This window comes from Neolamprologus multifasciatus, chromosome 23 (genome assembly GCF_963576455.1).
Source record: "Neolamprologus multifasciatus chromosome 23, fNeoMul1.2, whole genome shotgun sequence".
Taxonomy (NCBI): domain Eukaryota; kingdom Metazoa; phylum Chordata; class Actinopteri; order Cichliformes; family Cichlidae; genus Neolamprologus; species Neolamprologus multifasciatus.
The window spans coordinates 22,006,789-22,029,143 of record NC_140460.1 but is presented as its reverse complement, the minus strand read 5'-3'; the positions used below and the strand labels follow the sequence as shown (position 1 = coordinate 22,029,143).

The 22,355-nt window shown below is 41.4% G+C and overlaps 1 protein-coding gene across 3 annotated transcripts in view; it reads right to left on the bottom strand.

Moving 5' to 3' along the window:
* Nucleotides 1-22,355, bottom strand: part of LOC146491525 (receptor tyrosine-protein kinase erbB-4-like) — a 361,361-nt gene that overhangs the window by 86,414 nt on the left and 252,592 nt on the right. For all 3 annotated transcript variants that reach the window (XM_085152628.1, XM_085152630.1, XM_085152629.1), the window contains exons 6-14: nt 20,518-20,636; nt 19,672-19,813; nt 18,841-18,954; nt 15,823-15,949; nt 14,235-14,308; nt 13,391-13,481; nt 11,095-11,300; nt 8,210-8,342; nt 3,805-3,898 (exon numbers count right to left, since the gene is read on the bottom strand). In XM_085152628.1, the coding sequence (XP_085008754.1) occupies nt 3,805-3,898; nt 8,210-8,342; nt 11,095-11,300; nt 13,391-13,481; nt 14,235-14,308; nt 15,823-15,949; nt 18,841-18,954; nt 19,672-19,813; nt 20,518-20,636 (1,100 nt within the window). The remainder of the gene's footprint in view (nt 1-3,804; nt 3,899-8,209; nt 8,343-11,094; nt 11,301-13,390; nt 13,482-14,234; nt 14,309-15,822; nt 15,950-18,840; nt 18,955-19,671; nt 19,814-20,517; nt 20,637-22,355) is intronic.

The following is a 22,355-nucleotide window of genomic DNA, read 5'->3' as shown; positions in this document are numbered from 1 at the left end:
TATTAAAATGTGGGCTATAATGGTTGTATTGATGTATAGCAACTTGAAATGCTTCCAAAAATGGCTCCACAGCATGTAAAAATATAATATAAGCCTGTAAGGCCTGTCTCATAGGCTCTGCTTTAATTCATCCAAATTCATTTGTCCTTGCTTTGTGCACTGGTCATGTTGGTAGAGGATGTCTTGGTATGCTGATGCATTAAGAGTTTCTTTCACTGGATCTAAGGCAATCCCCCCTCCACCAAACTTTACAATTGGCACAATGCAGTCAGAACAGTACTGTTCCCCTGGCAACCATCAAACCCAGACTCTTCCATTTGATTTCCAGACGGAGAACTAAGATTCGTCACTCGAGGAAACATATCTTCACTGCTCTAGAGTCCAGTGGTGGGGTGCTTTACACCACTGCATCCGACCCTTGGTGATGTAAGGCTTGGATGCAGCCGTACTGCCGTGGAAACCTGCGCCATTAAGCTCTATACGCACCGTTCTTGAGCTAATCTGAAGGCCATGTGAAGTTTGGAGTTGGTGACCTCTGTGCACTATGTGCCTCAGCATCCACTGACCCCACTCTGTGATTTAGTGTGGCTTCTACTTTGTTCTAATCCCACTAACAGTTGACGGTTGAATATTTAGTAGTGTGGAAATTTCACGTCTGGACTTGTTGCGCAGGTTGCATCCTGTCACATTACCACACTGGAATTCACTGAGCTACTGAGAGTGATGCATTCTTTCACACATTTTTGTAGTAGCAGTCTGCATGCCTGGATGTTTGATTTTATACACCTGTGGCCATGAAAGTGATTGGAACACCTGAATTAAAAGATTTGGATGGGAGAGTGAACACTTTTGGCAGTATTTTTTGGCATATAAGTTGAGGTAAATTGCCTGGAATTTATTCCACTGCATCCCTGATAAAACTGGGAAAATGGTTAGGGAATCAGGTGGTGCCAAAACAAAGTGCACACTGAAAGTGATGGAGGAGACGACAAGAGGTAAGTGAACACGAGCTCAGCTGCAGCAGGAGCATGAATAAGTTAGAATGGGAGCGGAAAACTGACTGTACACTTTGTGTGAATGTCTATGTGCGTGTGCACGAAGGTGCTGACAAATGTGTGAGCTTAAAATTGCGCAGAGGTATGTGTATGTGTGTGTTGTGAAGAACAAGTTGCATTCTGGCGGCTGGGCTTTTCAGCTCCACGCTCTGCTGCTAACGACAGCCACGGCGACCTGATGGACAGCTTCTCACCACTTGACACATTTAGACACACACCATCAATAAACATTATGCTCACTTTGCGTAGTTGCGTGTCTGTGTGTCTGTGTGTGTGTGAGCAGGGCAGATGCATACAGATGTCCGAATGCATTTAAGTATGTCCGTGGACACTGTGCGCATGTGCGTCTGCGTGTGACTGAGCACCCGTGGATGATTGACTCTGGTGTTATTCACTGCTCAGCTGTGACCAGCATCCCAACGTCACCAGCCTTTGTGCATCCTTGAGGAGCCGCTCTCTCTCTCTTCATCTGTTATTCTCTCCCTCAGACAGTCATAAAAGGTTAGTCACACAGTCACTAGAATCCATGAAACAAGTCATGCTGCACATTTCATGCAACTTTTTCGTAATGAAACATTGCACTGTAAAATCAGCTTCCTGTGCAGTTATAGATCATACCCACATTTGTCCCACTACAGTATTTATGCCACCAGGATTCAGAATTCATCATAGTAAAGAAAAAAAACAACAAGCAGGTAATTTAATTAAACAACAGTATTGTAATGGATATTATTGGATGTAATCACTCTATACTGTATATGAGCACAAGTAATTTAGTCCAGGGGTTTTGAAATAGCTCAGAAAACGTTTCCAAGGATATTCTCATAACCACGTGGATGTACCTGGTTTCAAATTCGCACGTCTTGATAACGTAGAATAAGTCACATACACAATATGCACAAAAGGCCATATCTTTGAATTCAGGTGTTTTCAATCCATTTGACAGAGGTGTATAAAAACAAGTACCTAACCATACAGCCTGCCTTTATAAACATCTGTGAGAGAATGGATCGTCCTACTGAGCTAACTGGAACAGAGTGCAGTGCTGTAATAGGATGTGGGACCAGCTCCCAGTTTGGATTCGGGAGACAGACACCCTCTCTACTTTTACTTTTTCATAACGCTTATAGTTGAATCAGATGACTGAATCCTCTCTTAGTTACAGTAGAATATGCCTAGGCTGCTGGGCGCTTGCCATGATGCACTGAGTGTTTCTTCTTCACTCAGTCATGTTTATCTCATTTCATCTCTGGCTCTCTTCCACAGAGTGTCTTTGTCCTGTCTTCCTCCCCTAACCCCAACCAGTCGTGTTAGAAAGCTGTCCCTCTCTGAGCCTGGTTCTACTGGAAACGTCTTCCTCTTTAAAGGGAGTTTTTCTTTCCCACTGTTGCCTAGGACTTGCTCAAAGGGGATTGTTTAATTGTTGGTGTTTTCTCAGTACTATTGTAGGGTCTTTACCTTTTAACATAAAGCACTTGGAGACAACTGCTGTTATAATTTGGTGCTAGAGCTATAAAACTGAATTGAATCACGCTGAAATTGAATTCATGTCTTGTTCTTTCAGCATTTTTTCTGGCCCCTGGTGTCATCCATATGTATATTTAAAAATATTTACTTTGAAGGTGAGCTGTCTGACCTTCAAAATAAAAATTGCTGTAGTAAGGCACACATTTTCCACTGAAGGGAAATGTTCTTTGTTTCTGGTTTGAACTTTCACCACACCTCGGGAATTCATTGGTGATTGTTTGCGGACAAGTTACTATTCTTCATATAAAACTACAGGTGATTGCAGCAATCTGCTGGTAACCAAACAAATCACAAGGAGGGTTTTGGTACAGCATCCTCATTGTGAAGGATTTCACTTGTCAACAGCCAGCAACCTCAAGGAACTGCTTAGCAAGCGGTCAAGGAATACACATCGCTGACAGAGGGTTGTTGACCAGTCTCTAGACTTTAGTTGACAATAATTCTGATCATGTCCTGAGATCTGTGTTCAGTTACAACATCTAGACTGATTTGTCAGCTTACTATATTTTCTTTTTATGCTTTTTACAAGTACAAAGTACAGAAAATATATAGTAATTCACAGGAATTTTAGCAAAAACAACCGCAGTTATGTTATGGAGATTATTTTTGGCATATGTGGATTCTTCTGCTTTCCAATCCCTTTAATCATCCTGCAACTCCTGAGACGTTTGGCAACCTTTTCTGGGCGTCCCCGCAGGTTTGATACAAGCACTGGCGTATACCCTAGCATGATAATGATGCAGCTGCAGCCTTGCATGAGCAGATTTGTTTGCATTTGGTGTTGTTGCGTACAATTTCTGTGCACATGCATGCAGATGTGCATGTTCTCCACTGACATTTCAGCAAGGAAACATTTTGGAGAGTCGTATTGCGATCATTCTAAAAGTGACTTTACCGGAAGGTCAGAATCTAATCTCATTTTGCTTTTTTTTTTTTGACTGTGTGCATGGGTGCTTGCCAAAAGCATGCCTCCAAAAGTAGCTACAGTACTTTATCATTCCTCCCATTAACCTACCATTCACCTTTGCAAACAGTACTTATATCTTCGGAAATCCTGTGTGCAAAACACAGCAAAATAAGTTGCAAATCCACTTTGGCACGTAGAAGATAGTCCCCTATCTCGCACAGAAAAATGAGGAGTGGTTTTAATCTAAAAAGCCTATTTCCTGTATTTATAAAATGTATTTTTAAGTAAAAACGAAGTTGAGACTGAGGGTCTTACCGGACCGAGACATGTCACAGTGTTTCCATCCATCTTCTCACATTGGCTATCGCACGCCAGGCACACGGATCCATTGGCAAATTCACGCTCTTCCCTGATAAATAAGAAAAATGAAAATAGGAATGCATGTATTATAGATTTGAGAGCACAGTGAAATATTGATTAAGAGCATGCCGCAAGTGCACATAAGTACGAGCTGTACATTGAGGCCTTTTTCAACAAAATCAAGTGTGATACAACAACGGGTTTATCTGGGTCATCTCCAAGATGCAGTGCCCTCTGCTGAAGGGGCATGCAGGGCGGCGAGCTACCTAAAACTATTTGACCAGGTTAACGGCTTAGTATGGTCAATATGCTTACAGAGAAAGTCCATGAATAATGAACGTCTTTTTAAATCATAGGCAAACATGAGGGGATGTGTGGAAGGTGGAGGAAGCAGGAGCAGAGATGGTGGGAGGGAAGGAGGAACGGGAAAGATGGTAGGAGAGGCCACGGAGAGGGCATTTAGAGAGGGAGTTTGCTTTTGATAGGACCAGAGTGAAGAGACAGAGGGAGTGTGTGATAAAAGAAAAAGAAAAAAAAGCCAAACGCATTTTCTTTTCATCCCGTTATCAAAGAATCACTGCGGTTCCTGCAACGTCTAAAACGCTTCAGTCAGCCGGTTAATGTGTACTTTATGTTGGTTTTGTTTTTTCGCTTCTGAAGGGAAAGAAAGTAAACAATAGAGCTCGATATTGGGTTTATAAACTGCAATTACCCTGGCAGGAGCTCCACATAGCCCCAGGCCTTACTGTTAAATCCTTATATGTGTATATTAGTGTGTTTCTGTGCGTGTTTGTGTGTGTGTGTGTATCTGTGTGTGTGCACTCGCATACTCTCAATCTAAAAATTCCTGTCTTGTTTGTGTCCGATTCAGCGCATTATCTTCACTTTTGAAGTGAGGCGTCTCGGGCGGGCGGAGGCTGGCTGCTGTCAATAACAACTGCTGCCGATCAAAACCACTTTTCACATCAGAGGGATCGATCAGCCGATGCAGAGGACAGGCGCTCTCAGAGGAGGATTTGCCCAGTTACAAACAAACCTCTTTCTCACAGCAGCGGGATAATGAAAGGGACTGTATGTGTGCGCGCGTGCACGCGCATGTTTTTTGTTCATATTTGCATGTGATGCTATTGGGGTGGAATAAAGAGTCCACAGATTCCTCCTTGTGAGCTGTTTTTATAAGATGTGGCACTGAGAATTTTGGATCTCCTGCAGGTATGTGGGTTTTTATGCATTTTCATGTGGGTAATATTAGATGAAAACCTTTTAGACTCGGTAGTTTTAAAAGCAACAAAAAAACCCCCGACACTCTAGTGTGCAGCTCACATTAAAAGGCAATAAAAATGAAGATAAAATCCCAGATTTCCCTTTGCTGAGCCTTTATGTCAGGGTAGTTTTTCTTTAAATGGTCCTATTGATTCTTTATGATCACAGCAGTTTGTCTGACACATCAAAGCAGAGTGTGTAGGCTACAGATGGTCCTTTTATTAATAATGTTTTCAGTGGGAAACTCCCATAGCTCTCTTTGCATTTCTCCCCCAGCTTTTTTTCCCTTGTTCCAAAATAAATTAGATTCCTCTCTCTGAGGCACTATGCAGGGGAATCCTTTAGGGGGAAAAAAGGCCCAGGCAGTGGAGAGATATCTCTTTTCTTGGTTGAGGTGGAAGAAAAGATACATGGAGCAGAATGGGTGAGAGACAAAGACCTCTGCAGTCATGCTCTCTGAGGTCATTTCCATTCCTTCAAAGCCGTTCCTCCTGATTGGCCTCCTTCACAGCTGGTAGTGCGCGCCAAGGCCCCACTGGGGGGATGACCTGATGGGGGATTAGTCCTGTTTTGGTGGAATTTAAGCAGGGCTGTGGCCACTGTTCAGAAATCCAAACATCCAAATAGTCACAGCACGGTCAACCCACCAAAGCAACTTTTTTTTTTTTTAATTAAACCCATCCAGCTCCTCCCTCACTCGCTCCCTCCCTCCTCCCCCGACCCCAGTGGGATTGATTCAGTCCTCCCTGCTCACCCCCAAACTCCTTTGCTCTCCCTTTGTTTTATTCAACAGACGTATAAACTGAAGGGAATTAGTGCCTCTTCTCATTAACAATGGAAACACAGAAGAAGAACGAGCTGAAGAATCTTAAGGTTTAAAATCACCATCCCGAGAACATTTTTAATGAGCTAATACTAAATTCTTGAGAGATATACAGTTCAGTAGCTTCAGAACAAAGTGAAATATTAAGCAAATCTATGCTGCATACAGCAAAAGTGCTGAAAATAAGCAGCGCTATGACAATCTGCTGTCAATATCCAGTCATTAAATTAGTGTACAGACTGTGGAAATAAGACTAAAATGATTTTTTAAAGGTGAAAACTATATATAACTCACATACCGTAACAGAACAGTATTGGCTGTAGCCACTTTTTAAAAAAAATCAATTTAGATATGCCATGATGTGGCTTTTTTATGCAGATGATATGACTTTCTTCATCAATTCAACAGTGTATTTGTATCTACTTCTACAATCTTCAAGACACATGCTATAGATTAAAGAAAATGTACATAGCAAGAATAGTGATATTAAACCCCATGGCAAACTCCAGTCACTGGGGAAGATTCCTTGACCAGTATTCGAAGTGGTTGGTAAAAAGTTTGGTCAGTCGCATGTTGCTGCAGTCATATTTTGAAATGAAGCAATGGACTCATCTACAAACACTGTGCACTTACTCTCTGAGCTGCAAACTGTGAAAAATGCAACACAAGCCAGAAATTTAAAAAAGTTCACTTTTACAGAGAAAAGTGCCTCAGTGCCACAACTTTCACTTGGAAGGCAAACTGTCTACATTGCGTCGCACTTTATCAAGTTGTACTTCCCTGCGGATAGCAGTTGAAATAGATAGTACGGTAGTTTCCGACCAATTTCACCCAGCAGGAGCCAGAAACTGCCAGGAATCTTTGCCAGCCAGTCAGGGACAGCTTTTAAGCAATGTATGTATGACAGCACATAAATAATCTGTGTGTGTTTATAACAATGGAAAAGGAGACACCCACTTTGGGGCACATTAACAAACAACACATTAACAAAAAGACGAGTTTTTTGCCAAGTTTTGTTTTGTTTCTTTTCACATTTTGTTAAACCTCTCCTGACTTTCTTTGTAGCAGATTTTATGTCCTTTCTGTTGCCAGATGAAAAAACCTTTGAGAGTGGACTATGTAAACGCAAGTAAACACCAACTCAGCACTCTTTGTTGGTAGGTAGACACTTCTTACACCAGGCCTTTAGGTTATGGATGTTCTGATTCAACAAGTCAGGCCAGTGACTCAAAACAAAAAAGTGGGCCTTTCCTCACTGTGACTGACTGTATTTACAGTATTGGAAACAAGTGTGCTTCAGCCGCTCCCTGCCATGCGCCTTTCCTCGTCTTCTTCAAAGCCTTCGCTATGAGCTGTTTTCCCCGGCAACTTCAAAGCTTCCCTCCCACAAACGGCGCAGGAAAGGACCAGCAACAAGTCAACATGACCGAGGGTTGCTCGCTCTCATACACACTTACACACGCGCTCTCCTCTTCCCCTGAGGAAAACACGAGCCTGACATCACACCGCTTGCAAGAAAAGTCATATTTATCTTGTGGCAGATGCTGCCGGTACAGTCTTATTTTAGATGGATGCTTTCAAGTGTTGCGATTCACGGCATCTCCCCGTTCATTCAAGAACAGCAAGAAAAAGGCTGGAAACTACGTCTACAAAGGAGGGTTTCTCCCCAGGTGAGTTGGCAGTGATTTTTTTGATGTGCCTCTTGGCAACATAGAGGGATGACCTGAATGCAATTATTCACAGCGAACGCAAAACATCAGTGGATTGTGAGGACACTCGGAAACAGCTTGCTTCATTTTCCTGCTCAGTGCAGTAAACACTCATGTCTGACAGTCCAAATGGGTGATTTGAAATGAAATGTACTTCAACAATGGTGTATACTTAAATTGAGTTTGGACAGTGGGTGTAATATGCAGCCGAATGTTCCTCTGACTGTTCGCACTGTAAAATTCCTTATTGGTTCATCTCATTACATTCATGCCAATCAGCAATTAGACTCTCCTCCTCCAGAGCCCTTGAGGATGTTTTGACTTCATTTTCATGCATTAAAACAGTTTAAATTGATTTTATTTCTGCTGCTTGTCACGTATGGATGTTTACTGAGGAATTAATCCTGCTTCCTGGGACCATAATGATCAGAAATGTGGGTTTTTTTTTATTCTTTCACAGTTTAAGTCAGATCTACTCAAAGATATTTCCAGACCCACATACAACATTTGCTCAGAGTGTGTCAGAGGAAGGAGAGGACTTTTACTGAATGAATCGACTACTCACCCATCAAAAAGGTTGCAGGACTGAACGCAGGTACGGCCTCGCTTGAAATATCGGCAGGAGAGGCACTGGTCTGGCCCTGGTCCCCAACAGCCATCGTCCGAACACATTCGGTCACACACCATTCGTTGTTGCACTGTGAGGAGAATGTTCAAATGCTCAAAATTGTATAATTTTCTTTGAAAGACAACAGGGAGGATGTTTGGTGTCAACACATTAAACAAGTGTTGGGGTACGATCACCTGTTAAGTGTGTATGCGGCTAATATCCAGCTTATACCTTTGATGATCCTTGGTCTGGGGTGGGGTGGTCTGGCTATCAGCTATCAATTATATATCAGTTATATATTGTGGTTACGTAACACCTCGAAATGTCTGTGTCTTGGGATACGCCACAGTACGATCAGACACAGGCACTATATTTTGTCCTCTTGTACACAAAAATAACTGCAAAATTCTCAAGTTCTACCAAAGTGCTTAACAGTTTTATTAAACATCTCTACACATATCAGTACTAAACAAATTAGGGTCCTGTAGCACAGAGCTAGAAACTGGTTGGCAACTGGTTAGCAACCAGTGGACATGAAGGAAAAACATGTATTCCCCAATGATTGTTAAGTAGTTGGTTGCTTTTGCTAGTATTGTTGCAATAAACAGTGAGACTGTGAAAAGTGAAATGCAATTGCAAGAACTGGGTCCTCGGATCACCAATGTTTGGCTTGATAGAAGTGTTGCTCACATCACTTCCTGTATGGCAACTCTGCCTCTTATTTTGATAGCTGGGACATATGTATACCTGAAGATCATTTGTGTTATTTTTTTAACAACATAAAATTGGTTGTACAGTGCTCTGAACTCGGTTTGTTCCAATAATTCATGCAATTTTCTTCTCAATCTAAAAATTAAGAATGGTGCAAAAGTTACAGACATTAACACACTTTCATCTTTGACCCCTTGGTGGCACAAGATGAAAAAAGTTGGCGAAATGGATCACAAGACTGTCGAAAGTCAGTGTTGATTCTTGGGGAACCCACAGACTTCATTGGCAGAATGTCTTTTCTTTAAGATGTCTATAACATTGCTGCCTGTCCCAAATTATAAGTGTATAAATGTAGCAATGTGTGTATATCTATTCTGTATTCATGCCTAGGAAATAAGTCAGTGCTTGTAAATGGACTGCATTTATATATTTTTTTCTACAGTTATCGGAAGCTCAAACTGCTGCATGTTTCTGCCCACCTGAGTGAGTAAACATTGGTATTCCCCACATCTCTGCCATTAAAGAACACATCCACTATAATTGTGAGCCCCCCCCCCCCCCCTTTCCTGTTGAACCACAACAATCAATAATGCTCATCACACTCAATCGCTGAGTGACACACATATCCCCGGGAGTGTCGCCTGGTGGGGGCCGAACCCTTTGTCAACAGGAGAACAGTCAATCGTAGACAGTGGGTTGAGCCTAATGAAGAGACCTGTGTAAGGTGCCATCGATCGATCTCTAATACACACAGTGTACTCATTAACTGGCTAATGATATGAACCGCAGCGTGGCAGGACCGTGAAAAACTATGGCGGCTTAGTTATCTCCATCTCAGACACAGAAAGCTTTAGTGGCAACCACCTCTAACAAATCCTCACAAATATTATAAATAAGCTCATTACCCTGGGTATTGTGGAATCATATGAGCAATATGTCCCTTTATTTGCCTGTTGTTCATTCCATCAGGCCTCCACTTCCCATTGCAAGCATTATACTTAACATACCTTTAATAGCATGACAGTTCCCATGAAATTGGGCAAGTCAGTGTGTAATACTGGGGTAGAGGTAATTAGAGTGCTAATGGTACCATGGCTATGGCTGTCGTTTAGTCTCATTCCTACTGTATTCCCTTTTCTTGTGCCTCTGGCTGCTGTTTTTTTCTCTCTATTTTAGTATATTGTGTGGCTGTGGTTAAATAATCCACCTTTTCAGTCACTCCTTCATCCATACATCTATCCTCTGCCTTTTGTCTGGGACTGGCTGAAACTGGCTGAAACCTAAACGTATCCTGTCTACATTATTGCAGGTAACTTTCACATGAACTACTCCAAAAAGCAGATGCTAGCAGCTAACAAAAATTAGCCAGCTAGCACATCACCTTTATCGGCTTTCATTGCAATTTAAATTTTGCATGGCCTTGTCCTCACATAGGACCGGTGCTCAGAAATTATTCCAGCAATTTATCCATCCAATCCTCCTTTTAACTGACCCCTTTGTTATGAAATGTGTGTGTACCAGATGTGGTCATTGCTAACACTGAACACTGACCTAGCCAAGTTTGTCCCTTGTGTTGTTCGGCCTCTTCATTAGCTCTTTGCTTCCACGTGACTCAGGTCCTTTATCTCATTTGCCACCTCCACCCTGTCTCCTGCAGCCACATTTTCCTTTGCCACTCTCAGCTTCGTGTCATTTTCCCCGTCACCTTTCTCCTGTTTTTGCCAACCTGCCACGCGCTCTGTCCACCTCACCTGGAACCTTCCCTAATTTTCCTGGCAGCCACAGCCTGTCTGTCAGACTCTCTTAAACTTGAACACCAGCCAAACCCAAATTAGCAATAGTCAAAATGCAATAAAACTACAGTTTCTGAGTGGTGCTGCTCGCACCCCTCCTGAAACACTCAGTACGATTACATGGAAGAAAAAACAGGAGAGCAGGAGTTCTTGAAAGGTTTAAAAAGTATTCAGAACCCTACTTTGGCATCAAAATTTGAACCATTTTGGATTAATTATGCAGCTAAGACTCTGCGTAATGATGCAATATTGCTTAAACTCTGATTCCTCCCTCAGAAGGTGCAGAGGTCTGCAAAAGCTAAAAACTTTAATAGTCTTAACACCACATCTACTCACTGCACTCCTTTGGATCTTGGTTGTTACGGACAAGGACTTTTTGGCTCGGGGTCCTGAATAGCGACGTCCAGTTGATGGTGTTATAGAAGCAGAGGCGGCTGTTGTTGAAGATGTAGACGTTCCCAGCGCTGATCTCACTCAACGACTGGAACTGGAGGGAGGAGATCCAACGCTGCTTCAAGATCAAAAGAGAAATACCACTTCCACTGAAAGAGAAGAGAGAATAGATAGAAAAGGAAATGAGTCATGGCAAAGGGAGAAGGGGTAGAGGGGACGAGTAGGGAGAAGAAAGGAAATCAGAGAGAAATAACAAATTTAAAAGAAATAGTTGGAAGCACACAAGAAGATTTGGAAAACAATTTTAACAAGATGGAAGAAGAGAAAGGAGGATGAAGGAGTAATTGAGGGTTTAGGAGGGGGAGGGGAAGGAAAGGAAAGGAAAAGACAAGGTTAGAGGGTGGGATGAAAATATATGATGGAGAGAAACAGTAATGAGGGGAGAAAGGGAAAATGGATTAAGAGTTAAGCTAAGAGTCAGACAAAAGAAGAACAAGAAGTCACGTAAAGCTAGAGAAAAAAAACCCCTCCTATTAAAAATGTAATGTTAGAAAAAAAAGAAATACCAGACATAAAGAAACTTTTGCAGATGCAGAAGGTTTCTCCAGCTCGGACTTGTACTCGAGCACTGCTGAGCTACATGTACATCACGGGCATTTACAAAACCCGACTGGACCTCCTTTGACTCTGCAGCACTATCTCTCTCGAATCTGTCACTTGCAAGCAAACACAGAACCTGTTATCAAAACAGGGCAAATCAAAGCTGTGTGACAGCAGCGCTTCAAAGAGCTTCTGTGAGCAAAAACCTGCCGGTGGCTCACCAGCTCCAACGGCGAGGTTATTGGTTATTTCTGCAGAATTGTGACATCATTTTGCAGCCTACGAGGTCTCTCCTTGACAAGGGCAGCTGATAACACTGGTCAACAATTTTTGAAAAGTTGCATGGATGAAACATCATATTAGATGCCATAGCAACTCAATTCAAGGTGTATCAAGGTGGGATGTTGTCACATACAGACGTTTCATCAATTATTCAGAATATTCTGACATGCAAATATGTTGATATCGTCCAGGAGTCGTATCATTTTAAGCATCCGTTTCATTTTCAGCGATCAGAAAGGAAAGAAAAGTTTGACTACATTTATTTCACAAGCATTTTGTCTATAGACAAGTGTAATATGAACAATCCCTCTGGAGTTAAGTGAGTATAATGGGTTTATTTTAATTTATTTAAATGTATGCTGTATAGCTTTGTGGAATTTATTATTACTCCTCAGTAATGAATGAGCAGAAAGCGGTGATATTGCAGTGTTTCCTCTTTACTGATCTCGCTCAGACGCACGCATTTGCAAACCTGCAACATCCATCCATAGTTTTGTTACGTGGGCAAACAGGATATTATAGACATCCTTGTTCTGTCTTAGACATTTTCCAGATGAGATTTAAACATGGGTCTTAAAAGGTGTCTTCCCACCTGGGCTTTGCTGGAAAACCTCTAAAAGCTTTTGTCCAGGAGGCATCATGATTGGAAGCCCAAACCCAATACAGTTGGCTCCTTTCAATGCAAAAAAGGAGTGGCCCTACTCCCAGCTCCCTGTGGATGTCTGGGCTCCTCACCCTATTTCTAAGGTACAGCCAACCACCTTACAAAGGAAACTAATTCCAGCATTTAACAGATGCATTCTTTAAGTGACTACCCCGGACCATATGTGAGGGTTGGATATATATTGGCTGGTGATTTGGAAACTGTCTCTCTTTGCCACAATAGTCCAGAACAATACCCACGTTTCTGCTGACATCACAACAATCCAACTTTTTACAATCCACCTGCTCCTCTGTTGTGAACAATACTCAGAGATAGTTAAATGCCTTTTATGGGGGGGGGGGGGGGGGGGGGGGGGGGGCGTAGTTTACTCACAGGAAAGCCTTCCAATGGTTACCGGCAGAGGGAAAGTGTAAGTGCACCCAAATGATTTATCCTGCAATGGTCCAATTTTGGCAGAGTGGTATCGCGTCACGTCATAGCAAGAAGGCCCTGCCTTCAAATTCAGGTTGACTGGCAATTTTACACTGGCTGTAGGTTTAACTGTGAACAGGACTGGCTATCTGTCTTAATGTGTTAGCCCTGTAACAGCTTGGCAATCTGGTGAATCTAGTCTCTCGGCCCTGAAATGGATAAGTGGAAGAAAATCCATGGATGGACAGAAGAAAGTTAGTGTGGGCATGCCTGCAAACATACCTGTAAAGAGCTCTGCCTCCAATGGTAGCCAGGCTGGAAAAAACACTAAGATCTGTCATGTTTTCAGGCCAGGATTGGATGTTGAGGTAACCTAAAGAAGACATGTCAGGCAAAGTGGTTGAACATGTGCTAATTAGTCTGTGGCGGTATTTGATGAAGGAGCACAAAAATAATGAGCAACGGATAAAAACCCTTCTGTTGCCTACATCCAAAGTTTCAGATCACGGAACTGCTCTGAAGTTCAAGCAAGAAACCCTTTTCTTTGTAGGAAATGCGCTTGCAGAAGACAATATTTAATATTTAATATTGCTAATTAAAAGAATGGATTTAATATTCTGCACAATTTGTCTGGTTGCCTTTAATGACAGATTATATCAAATCAGCATCTGTGGAAATGACTTTAAAAGGGATAGGAGCAGGAAATGGCTGGGATAGAATGGCCATTGCTCTTTCTTATTGCTTAGGTTTTCATTATGAAAATGCAGTTTCACTCCATTAGCTGTTTGGCTCAACTGCAAGTCGCGGTTTAATATGACAAAAGGGTTTGTATACGAGGTATTGCTCATCCCTTAAGGCCTCTAATAGCTAATGAATAAGTACACACACAAGGATGCACACAGCAGCAGCAGCACACAGTGAAAGAACGTATAACTATGGAGATATTGCACACACACAATAACATTATATGCACCAAAGCTCCTTTTTGAGCTTACTGGCAAAAATCTGCTTTCCTCTTAAAGCTTTCTTTCACTACTTTAGAGGCCAAATAATTCACACGACCGCATGCACAAACACACCCTGTAATTCTTCTTGTATTCAGTGTTTCCAAGTGAGGCCGTCTTACCTGTGATCTCTTTCACGGTGCGGAACACGTTGAGGCGCTCAGGGTCCAAAGGCCCAATACCGTGATACATATCCCTGAAGAGAAGTATAAAGCATAATAAGTCTATGTTGCTAAAGCAAGGCTTTATAGATCAAAGTTTCATTAAGGTTTTTAAGCCAACTAAAGTCGATAGCCAAATTATGATTTATAATCATTCTGTCCTCAGGATGCTGTTAAGAGTAGCTGACAAGGCTCCCTCACCTTCACTGCTCTCTTTTTTTCTCCATGTGCAGTGGTTTTGTGTGTAAAGTTTTCATCCATGTAGTGAACCCTGTGTTGTCCTTCAGTAAAACTGCACATATTGCTGCTCCTACATAGTACCCCAACAGTGGGTTTATTAACTATGCATAACTAGAATGTGGTCACTTGTAGGGATCGACTTGAAGGCAAAAGATCAGTATGTCTGTAAAGAGTCTCGGTCACTCAGTGTGATGAGCTAAAGTTCAAGTTCAAGTGGCTTTTATGGTCATTTCAACCATGTACAGTGGCACAGTACAGAGTGAAATGAGACAGCGTTCCTCTGAGACCCTGGTGCTACATATGACATATAACGGACAAACACAGGCCTACGCAAAGTGCAATATATAAAAATAGCAAAAATGAACAAGACAAGACAGTGCAACAATAGACAGAACAGGACGATACAGTGCAATGGAGATGTGTGTGTGTCTGCATGTGTGTATATGAGTGTAGGATAAAGTGCTTGAGTCCAAGACAACTGGACTTCTTTTAGGCTCTTGAAGACATTTCAACTCTTGTCCATTCTTTTTCAGCTCCAAGTAGAATAGCTAATAACGCTTAATGCGTGAAGTAAAATGTCTTCAAGAATCCCTAGTTGCCTTCAGCTCAAGCGCTTTAAAGCATCTATATGACTCGTCAGTAGACCAAACTGTGTACTAGACACCATCTTCACAGCACCCAATTTAAGAACCCAATGGGTATTGGGGCCGGCTGTGGTTCAGAAGGTGGAGCAGGTCATCTGCTAAAAACCTTGACTCCTCCAACCTGTATGTCAGAGCAAGACACTGAAACCCCAATACATCGAAAGGAGTATGAGCAAGTGAATGCTAGGTCAAAAGTGCGTAGGCATGGAAAAAAAGCACTTGCATGAACTTGTGTGGCTGAGTGAATGACGCTTATTGAAAGTGCTCTGAGTGGAAAAGCACTATATAAGTACCAGTCCAACCCATTCCATCACCAAGGTCATCAATGGGGACAATGGGGATGCCAGAAGACATCTGGATCCAAACTTCTTGTTCTGTATGGCAGTTACTTTTTTGCCAAAGCAGATGAATTTCCCAGAAAAGAAAAACTGATTATCAAACCTCAGTAATTCAAAGAATGTACAGTTTGATGCCTTCTAGTTAAAAAAAAATCATAGAAAAAACCACATAGACAGATAATATTTTTTTGTGCATGTTAATCTAGAAGTTCTGAAATTTTATGACACATAAAAAAGTAAAAAGAAATCTTGAACTTTTTTTGTGTGCTCCATCAAATATGCTTAACAAAAACTTGTGTAAAATCATTGAGTGTGAGTGGCACTCACCCTTTAATGCCAGTAATGAGAAAGATGAGGTTGCCATTGATTTTGGTGCAGTTGACAAATTTATCAATATTGCTGGCGTCCACTGTTTGAGCTGACTGCAGGCTTCCTGTTCCTATACCGTCACACACTGAAACAACAAACACCGAAACACACAATTAGTTAAAAATGCTACTTAAATTACCATTTTAGCTGCTTTAGCAATGGAGAATTTACCTACTTTAATGCATAACTGAAGTCCCTGTATATTGCAAAGGCCTAATTTTGAGAAATTACCACTGGCCATTTGTCACTGTAATGTTTCATACTCTTTTATGAAAATATGGTCCTGCTTTTGGGTGTGCATGAAAGGCCATGGCCCCTCTCCATGCATTGGAATTCTTTTGATGAAAGCATGGGCCAATCCATAGCCAATTCCTCCCTATAATGAATTCATTACATCTGCATTAATTAGACTTGCGGTCTAGTGTGAGCCAAGTATTTCTGACAGAGGCGGAGGGGATGATGAATAAGGCTGGCATTAAGTGGTGTAACCAGTTTTTGATAGTGATTTATACCAGCCAACGCGATATCTGAAATGTTAATTTGTTATCATTTCCCACAGTTCTTTGGGCTATCCCTCATTAACCCCTCCCTGCTATGTGACGATGTAATCAAGGGATTAACCAATCAATGGATGCCACAGCCCATACATGGAACCTGAAGAAAAACACTGTTGCCTTGCCTCCGTAAGAGAGAGGTCAGATCAGTTACCTTTGTGAGAACAATGTGATGACGGGGCTAATCCTCTGTATTGAACTGAAGTAATGCTGTTTAATTTCACATTAGCCATTTTAGGCATTTAGCAGACGGTCTTCCAGCAAAATGACGTGTAATTACTGAGCAGGTAGGAGCAGTTTCTCATTATGAGACTATTTTGTGTTAATTACCATGTCGACTGTTGTGGGGATCAAACACGTGACCTTCATTTATGCCATATTTAACTTCCAACAGGATGTAATGAGTATGCACTGGATACGCATTGCAGTGATAAGAGAAAATGAGTGTCATGTAGCCAAAGCCCCTTTAATGAAATGCGCAGAGATTAATTTTGCGTTAGAACCTAACTATTAATGTTTGAAATCAACAATATGGAAGGTTTAGAAAATACTTCATTAATAAAATGAGATAAAGTTTACTGCATTGCTGAGAATGTTACAGATGTGAGCGCTGCACGCGGTGGCTCATACAGGAAAGAAGATGTTGATTTTGGAAGGGTCGCTGGAATCAATATCTGAGCTGTAAGTACATTCACGGTAACATAAAAAAAGCTAAGCTGCTTCCCGTGAAAATAAATTACATTTCTTATATCAAATTTTTTAAGTGATTCCTCTGGGCTCGTGTTGATTTGGTATCATCACTGTTAGCATAAAGCTATTAGATTAAAATGTTTTAACTGCATAAGCTCTTGTACATACAGTAAATGCAGTGCAGTGAGCCTGGTAGCTGTAGAAGCAGGGGGAAAAAATGAGAATCAAACTGGATTATCACTTCACTTTGTTTGATTTGCACATTATACCCGTACATTATTGTTATGCTATCATAATAAATCGATAAAAATCTGCCAATTTTCATGGTTTATCCATTCAACAGCACAAATTTGACAGCCTAAACCAAAGCTACCCAGGCCAACGGGCAATAAAACACCCCAGGGTGACTTATGAGTTACTCCAAGTGTCAATTAATATGAAACCATGAGAAACCATGAGACAGAAATATATCTTGGCCACACTTTTCAAACATCCATCTTAGGTCTCAGTCACACAGGCTTAGAGACCAGTCGGTGCATTCCTTGATGGCTTGGTGTGTGGTTGTTGGAGGGTGCGAAACCAAAGTCCTCCTTGGGATTACCTGTGTTGAAAGCAGATTGCTGCAGTTGACCATAGTTTGCATGGAAGTTGCAGTATTATATATAAAAACTGTCCAACTGCTGTCCAAGCATGAGCAAAACCAGATCCCTACAAGTAAATGGAAACCCTCTGAGGTCACAGTAAAAGTTGTGTTTCCCTGCTGCCATCAACACATTACTAAAGCCACAACTTTTACTTTGAAGACAAATGTTCTCATTTTCTGGTTTGGATCAGTTTTCATAGTTTCACTGCTGCTGAGAGATTAGTTGGTGAGTGTTTGCAGACAAGTTTGCATCCTCCATTGAAACTATGAGCAATTGCAACATTTTGCTAGTGGTTTTCAGTGTGGTTCACTGACTGGTCTTTATGGCTTCATGATTGGGACATTAGCAATCAGTTTCATAGCAACTGCCAATCTCAAGCAACTACTTGATTGGGGAATTTTTCCCTTGGGATAGAAATATGGTTATTATTTTTTTTACCTTTGGCCACTGATTGGGGGAACAGTTGACAAATCAGAGACCTGAACCTATTACAGAATAAGCTTTTGAGCAATTAACTGTGGTCGCTGTGCACAACAAAAGCTGAAAAATCTTGCATTACAAGTTAATAGAGAATTTATGACGAACAGCTGCTTTAGCTTCTGTTTTGACTGAAAATGACTGTGTAGGTCAGATCTTGCTCTGTCATTATTTACTGTATGGTCCCTCTTGTGTTTCTGCATACAAGAAATTAAAGATGGACAATTCTTGCTGAAATCACCTGGTTTATCCACAGATTTGTATATGCTTTATACCTATAACTTTAGCATTGCAGCTTTTGCTATCTTGTTTTTTAGAGCCAGAGGGTGGTTTGCTAAGCTATAAGCTAATGTTAGCACTTTTGTCTCCAAAAGGGAATTGTTTTGTAACGTTCCTGTTTATGTGTTTCCTTTAGGTTTAAGTTTCATTTTGTTTAATTAGTAACTTCTCTGCTAGGTGTATGCTAGGCTTCTACTTCAGTAGTTTGACTCACAGAACTGGTCCACCATGTTTAACAGGCATGAAACACTTTAATATGACATTCAGCACAAGTTGACTGAAGGAACTATATATTTCGCACTTTATTTTCAGAAATCGCTGTTTGGGTTTACCTTTTGGACAGATGTCTGTGCAAGGGATGCACATTTTAATCCGGTTCTCCTCCACTTCCATCTTGTTGCTGGGACATGCTCTCACACAGGAGCTGTGGTCCACGACAAAGTTATCTGATAGAAAAAGCAGCAAAAATCTGAATTACAGGACTTCACCAGTCTTTTAGCATACGGCGTACAACCCCTACAGTAAATTTGAAATATAATACTATAAAAATCAAAGCACATTCCTGGAAGGACCCCTCTAATTGTATGAAACTGATTGTATTCTAATCACATTTGTGTAATGATCAAAACTAATGGTCTATATCAGTGAGAAACAGTAATGAATTAGCTAAGTACTTGGTTGCAGAAACAGGAGAGCCAGACTGTGGTATGATCATCTGATGATCAGTAGAAGTCGAACATGCAGTCTCTTCATGTCACTCAAATTTTAATGCACGTTCGCTGAAATATTGCACTACCGTAACTGCACATCCAAGACAGAACGAGCTAAGATTAGCTTTTTCAGCTGCCAGAAGCTGAAGCAGATGGCATAGCAACTAGCTGATTGAGATACACACTTTATTTATGTTTGATTTATGTTTGAGTAATCTATCTTGACTTGAAATAATTGCCTGGGGTCCCATTTCAGGATTGACAGGGGATAAATGACTCATCAACAGACGCCAGCACACATTCTAAAAAACAAAAAACAAAGACTTATTTACGAGCGTTATTATCAGCATCTATGTTATTGCGGCGTAGCGTTGTGTAATGGCACACACACTAGATCACTTTGCAGCTGCTTGGATGTGCACTGCATTCGCTGAGAACTAGGTGCAGACTTACGTGGACATTTCTTGACACAGAAGGCTCCATAGGTGTACTTCGCCCTGGGGTTGTGCTCTAACTGGAAGGACGTCGGGTTGTACACAAAGGGCTGAGGGCACTGGGTCACGCAGGCCCCGCTGTCGTTGAAATTGGTGCAAGCCTGCAGAGGGAATACAACCGCAGTGAGCTAGGTTGAAGGCAAATGGGGAGGGCTGTGATTTTCCTGCATAAGTCACCATGAGCGAAAGAGTATTACAGCAGCATTTCATTTTTACGTGGGATTGCGACATGCGAATCATGCGGCTCTCCTTTGTCTCTTTGAACGCCAAATGGGAGAAAAATTGGAGCCATTGATCCACAGCCATGATGTAAATGGTGAAATGTTTTCCCATAAACCTCTTAAGTGATTTGTCGTCTGTGGCCACAGGCGGAAACAGCAGTAATTGAATTGGATGAGCCTTTCTGTGAATTACAACTACAATATCATCCCTGTCAGCATGTGTGGGGAAGTCATGCACCAGTTTGAGGAAAAAGGTAGAACTTGAGGTGATAAAAGGGATATTAATTATGACACAGAATCCCCAATTTGTCCTCTAAAGAGCGCCGCTGTGGAAGATGTTTACAGCACCATAAAATGACAAACAATTTATCAGCAGGTAAACAAAGTGGATCATTTTCGGGCGGGGAGGATGGCAAACAGATGTTGGACAAAAGATGTGGAATGGGAAGAAGAATGAGTGTAGCTAGGATGATTTTCTTTCTTTTTTTTGGTCACTGTACGTGTGTGTTGAAGGCAGAAATAAAAGAAGTAAAGAGAGTTAAAGAGTGAGGAAGTGTGTGTGTGTGTGTGTGTGTGTGACGTACAAAGCAGTCTGTGTCCTTGGGGCCGGAGCAGCCGCCGGCGCATTCGCGATGGCAGCAGTCGCTGACGTAAGGCCCGAAGCATCGACCGTCACACTGCTCTGCACACACCGTTTTTGTCACTGCACGGGAAGTGGAAAGACTGAATTTTAAAGGTCTGGCACACACACACAGACACGCACACACATCTACATACATTTACACTCACAAAGAGAGACAATACCACCACGCTCAACCTTCCTCTCTAGTCACAACTGCTCAGTCGCATGTAGGCAGGAAGAAATTTGGGGCTTCAGCAACCTAAAGGTCAGTCAAGTTGGTTTGCGACCACAGAGTCACTGCCTAGAAAGCACAGACGTACTTTAAAAACATGAAGCACTGTCTTCTGTCTCAAGAACCTCCTTGGACACCCTTGAAGAGGACTCTTCTCCTCTAACTGCTCCGAAGCTTTAGCTCAGAGACCGAACAGCTGAAAATAGTGTTTGACAACGTCCAGGAATGAATTTAAGGGGGAGCTTTGCTTGTGGAAACCCAGTTGGTTTTCCCTAGATACATAAAGTTTGGAAAAATTTAACTGAATCTCACAGATTCGCCATATCAGTGTTTATACAATGGGTGCTTTCAGCCAAGCGAGTCAATTGGCCAAAGACGCTGTCCAACTGTTCTGATTCCCAGAAAGCCTGGCTTTACTTGCTGATATGCCAACTTTTGCAGTAACCAGGGAAATATTTACTGCCATTCCAGTTTCTTCTCTGTATTTTATTTCAACTAGTTTAACGGGAGCTGTGTAAGTATCATTAGTAATGTGTGGCTTGTCCCCATTTCATCAGCCAACATTTTTTGATAAAGGACAGTCTCCCACACAGTATTGATAAAGACGGAGATAGACCAGCCAGAGAGTCAGCAGGAGCTTGAAGCCCAGGCATTAAAAACTGCTGTGCTCACTCTGTGCTGAGTTGCGAACATAATGATGCAGTAGTGAAAAAAAAAACAAGCCTCTGTAATCTATTAGTCTGTTAGTTTGAGAAAAACAAGCCAGAGCCTCTCTAAGTCTTTCCATGAGGGAAACATCCTGTAATTATATGAACGACAAACATTTCTCTAGTTAAACTCCTTCCTTTGGTATCTTATTTTTTCCCTTTTATTTGTTATGTGCCAAGTATTGCCACACGGTGATGAACAGTTATTTCCTACCTATAATTAATAATACATTTTCTAGATATTGGCTATAAGCTTGGTGTCCAACTTTAATAAAAATGAGAAGAAAAAGAAAAAAATAGGATAGTCCTCATGAAGCTTAAATAGCAAATCTATGCCAAAACAGATTACTGGAGATTACAGATTATTTTAAAGCAGATTTTACAGTATCATTAATTTTCTCCTGCCAGTCAGTAAAAACAAGGGGTCACTTGGCCTTAAACTAATAAGTGATTTAACAGAATTTCATTAGCCTACTTCTAAGTGTTTATGTTGAGTTCTGCTGTTGCGCTTTACATAAATAGATTTTGAAAAACTTTTTCGGTTGTAAAATGAATTACTGTTTGTGTGGGGGTACTGACCTATGCTAGGCAAATGAGTCATAGGTTGGTTAGCATAGCTTACTGGCATAAGACTAGACTGTCTATATCTGAAGTAAAAATAATATCCTGGTTGTTCCTAGCTTAGCCCTGCAAAATCAGAGAGAAATAATGTCTTCAAACAACATTTCATAACTGTAAGATTAAGAACATCGATTTTAGCCCCAAGCCTTTGCATTGCAGGGTAAGGTTAGCCTAGCTTAGCCAATAAACTGCTAGATTTCACAGTCTAAATTTTCACTAAAATGAACATAACACATTTAA